Source organism: Saimiri boliviensis, chromosome 19 (genome assembly GCF_048565385.1).
Source record: "Saimiri boliviensis isolate mSaiBol1 chromosome 19, mSaiBol1.pri, whole genome shotgun sequence".
NCBI classification, from domain to species: Eukaryota; Metazoa; Chordata; class Mammalia; order Primates; family Cebidae; genus Saimiri; species Saimiri boliviensis.
Window position 1 is genome coordinate 24,416,062 of NC_133467.1, and position 13,029 is coordinate 24,429,090.

Consider the following 13,029-nt stretch of genomic DNA (forward strand, 5'->3'; position numbering starts at 1 on the left):
GAGTGCTTTTTCCTAATTCCTGCATAGCTCTCATTAACAACAAAATCAGTTGATTAGAACATTCTTATCTCTTCCACCCCAAAGCACCCAGTCAAGTTTAATTCCTAGCCTTATTGTTCAGATGTTAATACAAGATAGGGAGGGCTTGCATGCCCACTCCCATAATGCTGTTTCAGGGACAGGAACAATTTCACAGGCCCCTGCATTACTGTGCCTGTCATATGCCACCTGTGCCCAAACAGCCTCCTGCAATTCAGCTCCCAGAGGCCTGGTAAGAAGAGTAACTTCCATGCATGTCCTCTGTGCAAGCTGGAAGCTGTTATTATAAAGACGGATACAATTATGTTTTGAGAAAATTGGACTAGATGTCACAATTTAAAGGAACTTGTATTGGGTTTAGATGCTTTGTGCCCTACTAAAACCATTGCCTTGCATTGCATGATATACATAGCACTCATTCTGGCAGACAGCAGCCTCTCTGAACTTGAGCAAAATAAATCATCCCTTTCATCAGCTGGAGTGGTTTTCATAATTACTGTGCCATATTTAAAACGTAGACATGTACAGTTGGCACTCCACGTTTGGAGCTTCCCTACCCAAGGATTCAGCCAACTTTGAATCAAAAATATTCAGAAAAATAAAAACAAAAATACAACAATAAATATGATACAAATAAAAAAACACAGTATAATAACTATTCACATAGCATTTACGTTATTTTAGGTATTATAAGTAACTTAGAGGTGATTTAAAGTAAACAGGAGGATATTCATAGGTTATATGCAAATGATACACCATTTATATCAGGGACTTGAGTTTCTGCAGATTTTGATATCCATGAGGGTCCTGGAATCAATCCCCTGCAGATGCTAATGATGACTGTTGTATTAGTCCATTCTCACACTGCTAATAAAGACATACCCAAGACTGGATAATTTATAAAGGAAAGAGATTTCATTGATTCACAGTTCCACAGGGTTGGGGAGGCCTCAGGAAACTTATAATCATGGCAGAAGGGTAAACAAACATGTCCTTCACATAATGGCAGGAAAAGGTGCTAAGCAAAAGGGGGAAAAGTCCCTTATGAAACCATCAGATCTTGTGAGAACTCACTCATAAGCATGAGAACAGCATGAGGGTAACTACCCCTGTGATTAAATTATTTCCCACTGGTTCCCTCCCATGACAGGTGGGGATTATGGAAACCACAATTCAAGGTGAGATTTGGGTGGGACACAGAGCAAAACCATATCGACTGTATTTGCTACCTGCATATAGGTGTTACCTCCCTCCCTATGTTCAAACTCCAAAAGCAGAAATATCATAGATGTGTCTGGCTAAGTTCTGGTTAATCCAAGGCTAGCTACTTAGAACAAAGTAAACCTCTCAGTTACAAACCAAATCTGAGGCTTTATTCTCTCTAGTCTGCTTCCCTCTACTATAATAGAGTCTAGAGTTAATCATTCTTAATTCTGTTAATTTATTCACTTAATCAGTCAATGAATGTGAATGGATATGAAATAATAAAAAGTCATTGGCTTTGGTTGAAATCCTAATAATGATAATGATGATAATAATATTTATTGACACTTACCGTGTGTTCATGTGTTAGTGCATTTAATCCTCATACACAAAAATTGTGATACTAACATACAGATGAGAGAACTGAGCCACAGAAGTTGTGGCTTCCTTTATAGTTTCCAACTTGACTCAAACAGGTCTATCTGCCTCTAAATCCCATGCTCCTTGCATAGTACTGAGCTGTCTCTAGATGAGGAATAAGACTTCTAAAGGTGAAGCATTACATAATAGCACAGTAGGCATCTGGTAGAAAACAGAGAATAAAGCTAGTCTAATTGGAGGGGAGCTGTTGAAGGTGGAATAGCCTCTACAGATGTGCAGACCCAGGGTGAACCACCACGTAATGTGGCTAATGAAAATCAACATGAGTCAAAGCGAATGTGCTTGCTAACTAGCCCTGGGCTTGGACAGTGAGTTAGAAACTCAGTTCCAAGAGAGCAATTTGGAAAGTGTTCAGGGACTTTCCTTTACTAATTTAAGCCACAGATATCCCTAGAACTGTTGTCCCCTGTTGTGATACATGTCTGAGTGTTTGAAATATAAAGTCCCAAAATGCCACAAGAGGATACACATGGACATTTGTTTTTATTTCTCACACCCCAGTACCCCAGGGTTCAGGTTTTCCATGCAGAGAAGGGCACTTGGGTGACTACAGAGATCCCATTTGGCCAACCTCCAGGTCTTGTGAAAAGAAGCCAGAGGATTGTTTTTTTGTGGGTGTTTTCCTTTATACATAACTCCATTTGGGGTTTATTTTTTCTGTCTTTGCAAAACTAATTCAAAGAGTGTCTGATGTAGCTCCTAATAAAAACAAACTAAACTAATCTGAAATATGTTAATTACTTATACCTTGCTGGAAAAGCATTATACAAAAGGATTGATCATGAGCAGACTGGCTTTATTTAACAAACTTCTCAATGAGTTGCCTGTTGGAAAGGAACATCTTTTTAGCTGAATATAGAACGTAAGCCAACCTTAACACATCAAATCCACAAATGTTGAGTTTCTTTTCCAAACCCACCTGTGAACCAGATCATAAAAGTATATTTGATGCCATGTACCAATGATCCCTCAAAGAGCTCCCTATATTGGCCATCATGGTATTATACAGCATTCTATCATTTTAATAAAATGCTAAATATATAGTGCTGATATATTAGTCCATTTTCATGCTGCTGATGAAGACATACCTGAGACTGGGCAATTTACGAAAGAAAGTGGTTTAATTGATAACTTACAGTTCCACGTGGCTGGGGAAGCCTCACAATCATGGTGGAAGGTAAAGCAGAGCAAGTCACATCTTATGTGGATGGCAGCAGGCAAAAAGAGAGCTTGTTTATAGAAACTTCCATTTTTAAAATCATCAGCTTTTATGAGACTTACTCACTTTTATGAGAACAACACAGGAAAGACCTGCCCCATGATTTAATTACCTCCCAGTGGGTACCTCTCCCACCATGTGGGAATTCACAATGAGATTTGGGTGAGGACACAGCCAAACCATATCAGCTGACATGTCACCAGACATTAGAATAGGATATTTAAAGTTAGTTGCTAATCGAGTGATGGAGAAATAGGAGAAAAACAAAATTCAATATTGAATGAACAGTAGAAGCTTCTTTAAAATGTTGTCTGAGCATGAGCTGAGCTATAAAAGATCATTTGGAAGACATCCTAATTTTATTCTTATTTTTTAAAAAGCTGAAGTATGGCTTCCTCATTTTGAGCTGTTCATCTGTAAATGCCGGGGTTTTCTTCCAGTTTTTATGGTAGGGAGTCTGTGGCATGTGCTTTTCTGGTGTCCCCATAAAGTGGGCCAAGGTTGGAATCTGATAGTTGCTAATCAGAGCCATGAGATGTAGCTGCATCTGTGTTCATGTGCACATCAATAGGAGGGAAAGTCCTGAAAAAGGAGCTTCCTGGTAACATCAAGTAATTCAGTTGTCCTAATTCCCCCTAATAAAATGGTTGTAACAAACACATCTCAGTGCTATGAAGTTTGACTTTCACAGAAGAAAAGTGTCTAGTTCTGAATAAGGTCTCGTAGGGGTGGTTTTTCACAAAACCTTATGCTGCACCACTTTATATCAGGGAATAGATTGAAAATCTTTATTAAAAACCTAATCAGTTCTCAACCAAACCTCTGACAATGAATAAAATTGACCATTGTCTATAACTAGATTGTATCTCTATTTCCCTTTCTAAAATGGATGTGTGAGCATATATCTGGGCTCAGCTATGTGACATGTCTATTCTTGTGGCAAAGGAGCCAAGACATCTATCAACAGTGGCTCAGTCTATGATATTGTATTGACCAGCAAACTTTCATTGAGTCTAGTTGAATCTGTTGATAATTTTAGTGCTTCAAGAATCTTAGATGAGAAAAATCCTTTTCAAACTTAAAATTTTCTTCCGTTTGGACTGATTCCTTCAGCTTGTAACTAAGATATTATTTAATTTTTTCCCATCAGCCTCAGCTGACACAAGAATTGTACAAGTGGCTTCATGTTACCAAGTTTTTACTTAGCTTTGGAACAACTCTCTGTCTGTCATCTTAACAGGAGAAAAAGTGTTGCAAAGTGAGAAATTGTACCACAAGAGTTATTCATCCAAAAGTGACAGAAGAAATACACACACACACACACACACACACACACACACACACACACACACACCCCACATACCCACCAGTAGTTTTTATTAAAAATTGAATAATCTAAAATTGAATAAATCTATTCAAACTCTACTTTAGGGAAAAGGAGAAAATAAGCCTTCCCATAGAAATGTTTGAAAAATAGACTCATTTCAATAAAGGCATCTTCCTGACCTGTGCTCTTCTTCATCTTGCCAAGCTGAAGGTTTGTTTGGTTGTTTTAATTGGTCTAGAAATGTATGTCCATGCTCAGTATGAAGTGTATTTTGCCCAAAAGCTACTTAAAATGACCTAGTAGTTCACAAGGAAGCTGAAACCACACTGAACTCTTCCACCACCCGCACTGGCAAAGCTCAATGTCACAGCTTAGGAAACCCTGATCATTCTGCTTTCTTGTAGCCTCTTTTAATTTCCTGACAAGTCCCTTTCCCCTGTCTCAGTGTATAGTTCTGAAAATTTAAATTATTTTTTTCTCTCTAAGAAACTATTACTGAGGCTTTATTAGGACACTGTGTGTGTGTGTCCGCATGCACACATGATGTCATCAAGAATTGAATGCATCCACATATATCTGTTTTGAAAATACAGACTGCAGAATCCTGGGTCACATTGACATAAAGTTCTTCCTATGGATGGTGTTTGGGAGGTTCACTTTGTACCAGTGATTTGGGTCATTTCTCCCTTGGTATTTTTTATTTCATAAAATAGGAGAGATTTCCATCAATATCCACCCTCCTTCCCTGTCCTCCTTAAACAAGGTTTCTCTAAGACAGTCTAAACTCAATCCCATAGTATTATAACAAAAACAAGACAAAATACCAACAACTGAAAGTCCATCAAAACAAAATCTATCTGGGACCAAGGTGAAAATGTGCCAATGATCATGCACCTCACCTTCTTTAGCAGATTCTAGAAATTCACTGGACAGCAGTCCCCCACGAAGAGGCTTCTCAGACAAACTGTCTAGTTAGAGAGGGGTCTTATGTCTGGTCATTACCAAAAATGAAGCAATAGAAAATTTTAGTTAAAGAAAGTATTAAATAACATTTTCCTTCTTTGAAGCTTAAAGCTTCTGAATTTTTTTTTTAAAGGTAAGCTTTTCTTTTTCACTTTATTCCATGGTATTTATCCAAGTATTCTGAAGACAGATCAGAGTGGTCAGTAAAAAATTAAAAAATAAAAATTTAGCCTCATAATTTCCAAATACTTCTGGCAATTGGATTTAGCCTAATGCAGTGTTGCCGTATGTAGATTATGCCTTAGCAAAAAAAAAAAAAAAAAAAGGGAATTAACTTTTACACATTTATCCAAGATATTTTTTGTTCCCTGAAGTAAACACACGCACACACACACACACACACACACACACACACACACAACCTCTTATAATTCTAATTTGCATTATTCACATTCTCACCAAACTTCCTTTTCTTTGAGTAAACTAGTACAGTCCTTGTTAGAATTCTTGTGGATAATAAATCAGTGAGATCCAACTAAGGCCCTATTACCTATTAGTTCTACTTATAAGACATTTACCATGCTGGATGTGGAGGCTCATGCATGTAATCAATCACAGCACTTTGGGAGTCTGAGGTGACCAGATCACTTGAGGTCAGGAGTACCAGACCAGCCTGGCCAACATGGTGAAACTCCATCTCTACTAAAAATACAAAAATTAATTTCCTTTCCTTTGGGTTTAGGCCTAGCAGAGAGATCACTGGATTGTATGGTAGCTCTATTTTTAGTTTTTTGAGACAACCTCTGATTGTGTAGGTTGTCTTTTCACTTTGTTGATTGTTTCTTTTGCTGTGCAGAAACTTTTTCACTTGATGTGATCCCATTTGTCCATTTTGGCTTTGGTTACCTGTGCTTATGGGGTATTAAGAAATCTTTGCCCAGTCCAATGCCCTGGAGAGTGTCCCCAATGTTTTCTTTTAGTTCGTTTCATAGTTTGAAGTCTTAAAGTCTTTAATACATTTTTATTTGATTTTTGTATATGATGAGAGATAGGGGTTTGGTTTCATTCTTTTGCATATGGATATCTAGTTTTCTCAGCACAATTTGTTGAAGAGATTGTCTTTTCCCAATGTATGTTCTTGGCACCTTTGTCAAAAATGAGTTTACTATAAATAGAAAAAAATACAAAAATTAGCTGGGCATGGTGGCACACACCTGTAATCCCAGCTACACAGAGGCAGGAGAATTGCTTCAACCCAGGAGGCAGAAGTTGCAGTGAGCCGAGATTGCACCATTGCACAACAGCCTGGGTGACAGAGTGAGACTTGATCTCAAAAAAATACATACATAAATAAAGACGTTTACCTGACTTTTTTTATTAGAAAGATACAGTCCTGCTTCTGGATCTCTTTAGAAGCACAAAATAAGACCCTGGATTAGCAGGGTCTTATTTCCCTTCATGAACACATTAAGTGAAAACACATGTAACCCACTTTGGGTTGGGCTCGGCATCCTGATAGAACATAATTATGTCTTAGAAAAGTCAAATCAGAGAACAAGGATTAGGGAATAATGGGTAAAAGGAACGATTATGAACCAGGAGAGTGGGCTAACCGTTGATCTTGCTCCATCTCTACACTGAGATCTTTCTAGCAGCCCTTACAGTTTATAAATCAATCTTTTCATGATTTCATGACAATCTCAGAGAAAGATCACCATCAGTCTTCAGAGGGGAAGATCTTCCTAGCATTAGTAAACAGTGATCTGGTAAAGCCAAATCAGATTAAATTATTAACATTCAAAAACTAGTTGTTTTCCAGGCTGCCCTGGGGTGTGGATAAAAACTTTGGAGTAACTATTTCATGGTAAAAGGATTGTTTTGGTCCTGAAGGTCTCAGTGGCAAAGCCCTTATGAGAACTGGGGAATTCTAGACTTATTCCAGAGTGGACTACAATGGACCTACTCATATGGAGGCCAAGGATTTACTCAACATTGGGAGAGAAAGAAAGGAAAGAAGGAAGAGGAAGAAGAAACACAATAGTGCTTAGTGATTCAACACCTACCATGTACTAGTATAGCACACTAATCACTCTTTTATTAGTACCAAAAACCTATAAGGTAGACTTTATTCTTCTACATGTCAGGAAACTGAGATTAATTGACTCTCCCCAGCCCATATATTTATTCAGCTAATATTTATTATGTACTTATTTTAGGTGCTGGATGAACAATGGTGGACAAGGCAAAAACTCTACCTTCAGGGAGCTTACATTTTAATTAAATAATTTTTTTTAACACTTTGTCAATTATAACTCACAATAAGTAACATATGTTAAACTATCACAATATGTACATCTTATAAATACACACACATATATATTTGAAACAAAATGTTTACATACATAAACTTATCCTTATTACATGTGATGCATGCTTTGATATTTTCTTTTCTATTTTATAGTTTTAAAGCTAGTCATAGCCAATTAAACTGATTTTGTTATCAACTAATGAGTCATAATCTAAAACTTGAAAACATTGTCTTAGTTGATTTGAATAGGAATAATATTGATATTAGTCAATATCAAGAACTCCAAAGTTATTCTGATCATTCCAAAGCCTGAGGAAGTATCTACATCTTTTTCAGTGTACAGTTTAATGGCCAAGAAAAGGAAGATGAGAAGTGGAAGGAGAGCTATCTGTTTCTTCACAGCCTGGAGTGGTTTAGCGGAGGCCATCCAACTTCAGTCTGGATTTGCCAAGATGCTCAAACTTCATCTCTTCTTCATAGTATGTCTTCTGTTTGCTCCCAGCAATAATAATGTGTTTTATTTTTCTCTAACCTTTTGTTCTCCCTGCATAGGCTGACAACAGAATATCCAGGTCACTATGGTGAGGAAATGGACATGGTTTCCTACAATTATGATTACTATATCCGAGGAGCAACCACCACTTTCTCTGCAGTGGAAAGGTAAGAAGGATAGCCCCTTCCCCATAGGCTAGGGAATATAAATCTATATTCCATGTATATACATGGAATACAAGTACAGATTTCGTACATGCACATGTATTTCTGCAAGAACTTTGACCTGAGGTTTTCCTTATTTTAGTTTCCTAACTGGTCAAGGATTAACTGTAGGTTTGGCTGGACAATGGGAGGCAGTGGGAAGTGAATTGTTCTCATAAGCTCACCTCATGGAGCTACTCACCTTGGAGATGAGGGTAGATTCCAGCCCGATCAAGAGCAGAGAGTCCTAAACTTGGTATCCCTTGATGGTTGAAGCTTTTCCCCTCACTCATTTTAAAGAGCACTTTTCCTTGTGAAACATCAGGAGGATAAAGCAAATATGGTTGAGGAGTGCCTATTGTCAAAATAGACCCCCTTCAACCCTGTGCCTCTATATGATCCACACTTTGGGTTTTAGGAAAAAAGAGAGAAGAGAAGGAAAAGGGATTGGAGAATGCAGTTTGTTCATCTGTGCACTCTTGACATCTGGGGCCAGATATTTCGTTGTTTCAGGGTCTGTCCTTTGCATTCTAGTTGTTTAGCCTACGCACTAGATGCCACTAGCACCCCACCCTGAATTGTGACAACCAAAAGTATTTGCAGACATTGCCAAGTATTCCCTTGGGGAGCAAATTTGCCCCCGCCATCCTGGAGTAAAACCAGCCACTGAACCTGGTGGAATCATTTGGTCTTCATAGGACCAAGTCTAAGTTTTGCTCAGCATCAATTAATAGCCTTTTAAAAGAGTAGTTTGAATGCCTGATCATAAGATCTTGTTATCTGTGTTTGTTGGTACACAGATAAATAAGACCTGGCTACAGTCATTTGGTAAACCCACATGCCACCAATTTTCTAATTTCCTTCTAAAACAAGCTATGACCTCTTTTAACAATTGCAGAAATCAAAATATAACCCAGGCCCTGGTATCACCCAGAGCCTCAAGTTGATCACCCAGATTTGTGTCGAGGGACTCTAAACCCAGTTGTTCTAAACAAATGACCTGGAGCAACAGACTTAGAACGAGAAAGCCTGCCTTAGGCTGTTTGAGTAGAGTGAACCCTACTTCCTAGCACTGACAGCAATCAACCCCATTTTCCAGTGTAGAAGCTGGATGGAGGCCTTGTTAGTCATAGTATTTAGGATAAACTTTTGAAAGAGGCCTTGCAGATTGAAAAGGAAGATAGATAACTCTAAGTTTGTAAAGGACCCCACGGAGCTTTGAAATGATTTGCATAATTAAATATGCAAAAAGTCTTTATTTTTTCCCTTTATCAGGACTTCGCAAAGAGCTTGACAGTCGTGTGTTCTGCTGGGCTTAAGATTACCTAGCTAGGAAGACAGTGTGGTTTAAGAGAAAGACTAAGATTTGAGTCCAATAAACTTGGAATGTGAAATCGTCAGCTATTACTAGTTCTACCATAAAGCAAGCTAATTATTTCTCTGAGCCTGCTTCTTCACCTAAACAATGAATTGTTGTGAGAAAACAATGAGAAAACACGTGAAACCTCTGGTGCAATGCCAGATACATTGGAGACTACAATTATCATGATCACAGTTCAACGATATTAGACCACAGGAGTGTCATGCAATGTAGACACTCAATACATTTCTCTCAAATGGATGAATAAAGAACATAAGTTTGCCCTGAGCAAAGAACATTCCTTGAAATGTATCCATACCACATTTTTCAAAATTTAGTAATGCTGTGTACATTCTTCCCATCCCCAACCACTTAAACACGTAGGTCATTCATAACAATTCTTGTGTTGCCAGAATGGTAACCATTTTCTTTTTTAATTTTGGAGATTCTTTCATTCCTCTGTAGCAGTGTTTTCTGAAGGGAGGCACATGCATAGCACAGAGCCCAGTGTGTGCTGAGCACTCAGCGTTCAGTAAGTGCTCAGAAGGAGTCAGTGGGAAAATGTATGGACTTTTTAAAACAAGATTCCTTTTTTTTTTTTTTTTTTCTTTTTGAGATGAAGTCTCATTCTGTTGCCCAGGCTGGAGTACAATGGCAAGATCTCAGCTCACTACAACCTCCGGCTCCTGGGCTCAAGCGATTCTCCTGCCTCAGCTTTCTGAGTAGCTGGGACTACAGGCACATGCCACCATGCCCGGCTAATTTTTTTGTATTTTTTAATGGAGATAGGGTTTTACCATGTTAGCTAGTATGGTCTTGATCTTCTGACCCTGTGGTCCACCTGCCTTGGCTTCCCAAAGTGCTGGGATTACAGATGTGAGCCACCATGCCCAGCCTTATTCTTTCTTTCTCTCTTTCTTTCTTTCTTTTTTCTTTTTTTTTTTTTTTGACAGGATCTCACTCTGTTGCCCAGGCTGGAGTGCAGTGGCACCATCTCGGTTCACTGTAGCCTTCACCTCCTGGGCTCCAGCAATCCTTCCCCCTCAGCCTCCAAAATAGCTGGGACTACAGGCATACACCACCACACCCAGCTGATTTTTTCTATTTGTTTGTGGAGTTGGGATTTCCCATGTTGGCCAGATTGGTCTCAATTGAAATCCTACCCTCAAGCGATCTGCCCATCTCAGCCTCTCAAAGTGCTGGGATTATAGGCATGAGCCACCACACCTGGCCTAAAACAAGATTCTTTACAATGAAATGAAGATTATATTAAATACATGCATTTATTCCAAGCTGTTAACCCATGGGTCCTTGAGGTACTTTTAGGAGGCAGCAGGGGTGAGCTGACCACCAGTGATGAACAGAGGCCTCCACACAGCCAGTGACCTAGTTAGTCACCTTCAAGGGTGACTGAACTCACAGATTTGTCGGTTCTTGAGCAGCTGCATAAAGATGTCTTCTAAGAGGAAAATGAAGTTAAGTGTCTCTTCAGTTCCCAGATCCTCCAAATGTTCTCTGCTGCTGTTTCCCCAGCAGTAACTTTTCCTGCCGTGTCCCTTCTCGCTGATGTTCATTTTCTGACTCTCCCTCCCACAGGGATCGCCAGTGGAAGTTCATAATGTGCCGGATGACTGATTACGACTGTGAATTTGCAAATGTTTAGATTTGCCGCATACCAAGTCTGGGTGAAAGGAAAGGGGCCAGGAGACCGGAGGGTGTCCACATACGTTAACATCAGTTGGATCTCCTATAGCTGTTTCTGCTGCTCTCTTTCCTTCTCCTTGAACTGGTAGCTGCCAGCTTCCTGGGCCTTTCTGACTAGTATCACACTTATAATAAAATCCACAATTAAATCATGTTTCTCACTCTTCACACATTCCATAGCAACTGCTTTATATGACTGACGATGGCTTCCTTGCATACCACATATACAGTATGCATGCTTACAGCCAGGCTTCTGGAGAACCCACTATAGCCAGGCTACCACTTTTACTGCAGAATGAGCTGCAGATTCAGCATAGTGGAGGGCAGAGGCAGAGCTGGACGAGAGGTGCAGTGAAGGTTCTCTACTGCTATGCCTGTTTGAATGATACATAGGGTCCTCACCAAAAGCAGGCTTTCTGTCCTGAGGGACATCTTCCCACACCCCTGCTCCATATGAGCCATGCATGCTTGGAAGTCCAAGTGCAGAGCTCTTTGCTCCAGGAGTGAGGAGACTGGAAAGTGAAATGGGAAGGTGGAAGGGTTTGGCGGCAGAGCTGAAAACAGGGTTGGAAGGATTTCCTGAATTAGAAGACAAACGTTAGTATACCCACTAATGAAAATTAGTGCAAGGGCCAGGGCAACCTGTGAGGATCAATCTCAACTAAGACAAAAACAAGAAAGCAGAGAAAGGTCAGAGAATGGGACTCAAATGGGAAACTTGTGAGGATGAGAGTGGCCAGGTTGAACTGGGAAGTGGAAAAAGGAGTTTGAGTCACTGGCATCTAGAGGCATGCCCAGGGTTCCTAGGAAGGCTGGCAGACACCCTGGAACCCTGGGGAGCTACTGGCAAACTCTCCTGGATTGGGCCTGATGTTCTTGGTAGGAAAGGCTGCCCTGGGGATCCACTTTCCTTCTGCGCTGGCTCAGGGGTTCTTCTGTAGAGATGGCGCATCTTTCCTCCTCCTGTGATGTCTCTGCTCCCAACCCTTTGTACTCTTTATTACAAAAGAAATAAAAATATTAACGTTCACTATGCTGAAAATATTCAGGGTCGGTTTTTGCTCTCTACTCCTTTCCTTTCTGATTATTTATCCATTCATTCTGAAAATACTGGTTAGCATTGCGGTTTGTGCCAAGAACCATGCAAGGCCCCAGGAATACAATGATGACAATGACTAGTGTGGTTGGAGAATCAGATAATTAAAACAAAGTGCTAAATGCTTTATCTAAGATTAAACAAAGGAAGGAATCACATTTCTTGGCCTTTGAGTTCAACCTGATATTTTCTCAGCATCCTTCAACCTTCCTCATCCCAAGAAGTCACATGAGTTTTTAACCTCTTTTCTTTATCCACGTAGCAGTTTGCCTTATTTATTTATTTATTTATTTTTTCCTGATCCACGCTGCTCTTCCCTTATCCTCTCTCCCAGTGGACCCAGAAGAAAAACCAGCCAGACAAAACCACAGGGGTCCCCTACCTACCGTACACCTTCTCTAGGTGGTCAAGATGGTGACTCTCAGGCAATGGTAATAGTGTTTCCCACTGCAGGATCCCAGCATTGTGATGGGGAAGGTAGGGCTAAGGATATCTTTTCCTGCCTTAACTCTAGAACACTCTTTCATATTAGAGTTTGCTTTATTTCCTCCATGTCATTGTTTCTGCCTCTCTGGCAATTTTAATTTATAATAAGAAGCTCCAGTGTTATTTTTCACAAAGGGAGCCATTAATATTTTAGCAATTGCAGCCTGGTTCAGGATGGCAACCAGGA

General features: G+C 39.7%; 1 protein-coding gene across 1 annotated transcript in view; it reads left to right on the top strand.

Moving 5' to 3' along the window:
• The window catches only part of DPT (dermatopontin), a 28,717-nt gene extending 16,415 nt beyond the window's left edge, over positions 1–12,302 (top strand). Inside the window, exons 3-4 of the mRNA XM_003928102.4 lie at positions 8,053–8,160; positions 11,153–12,302. Coding sequence (XP_003928151.1) covers positions 8,053–8,160; positions 11,153–11,219 — 175 coding nt within the window. The 3' untranslated portion in view covers positions 11,220–12,302. The remainder of the gene's footprint in view (positions 1–8,052; positions 8,161–11,152) is intronic.
• The last annotated feature ends 727 nt before the right edge of the window (positions 12,303–13,029 follow it).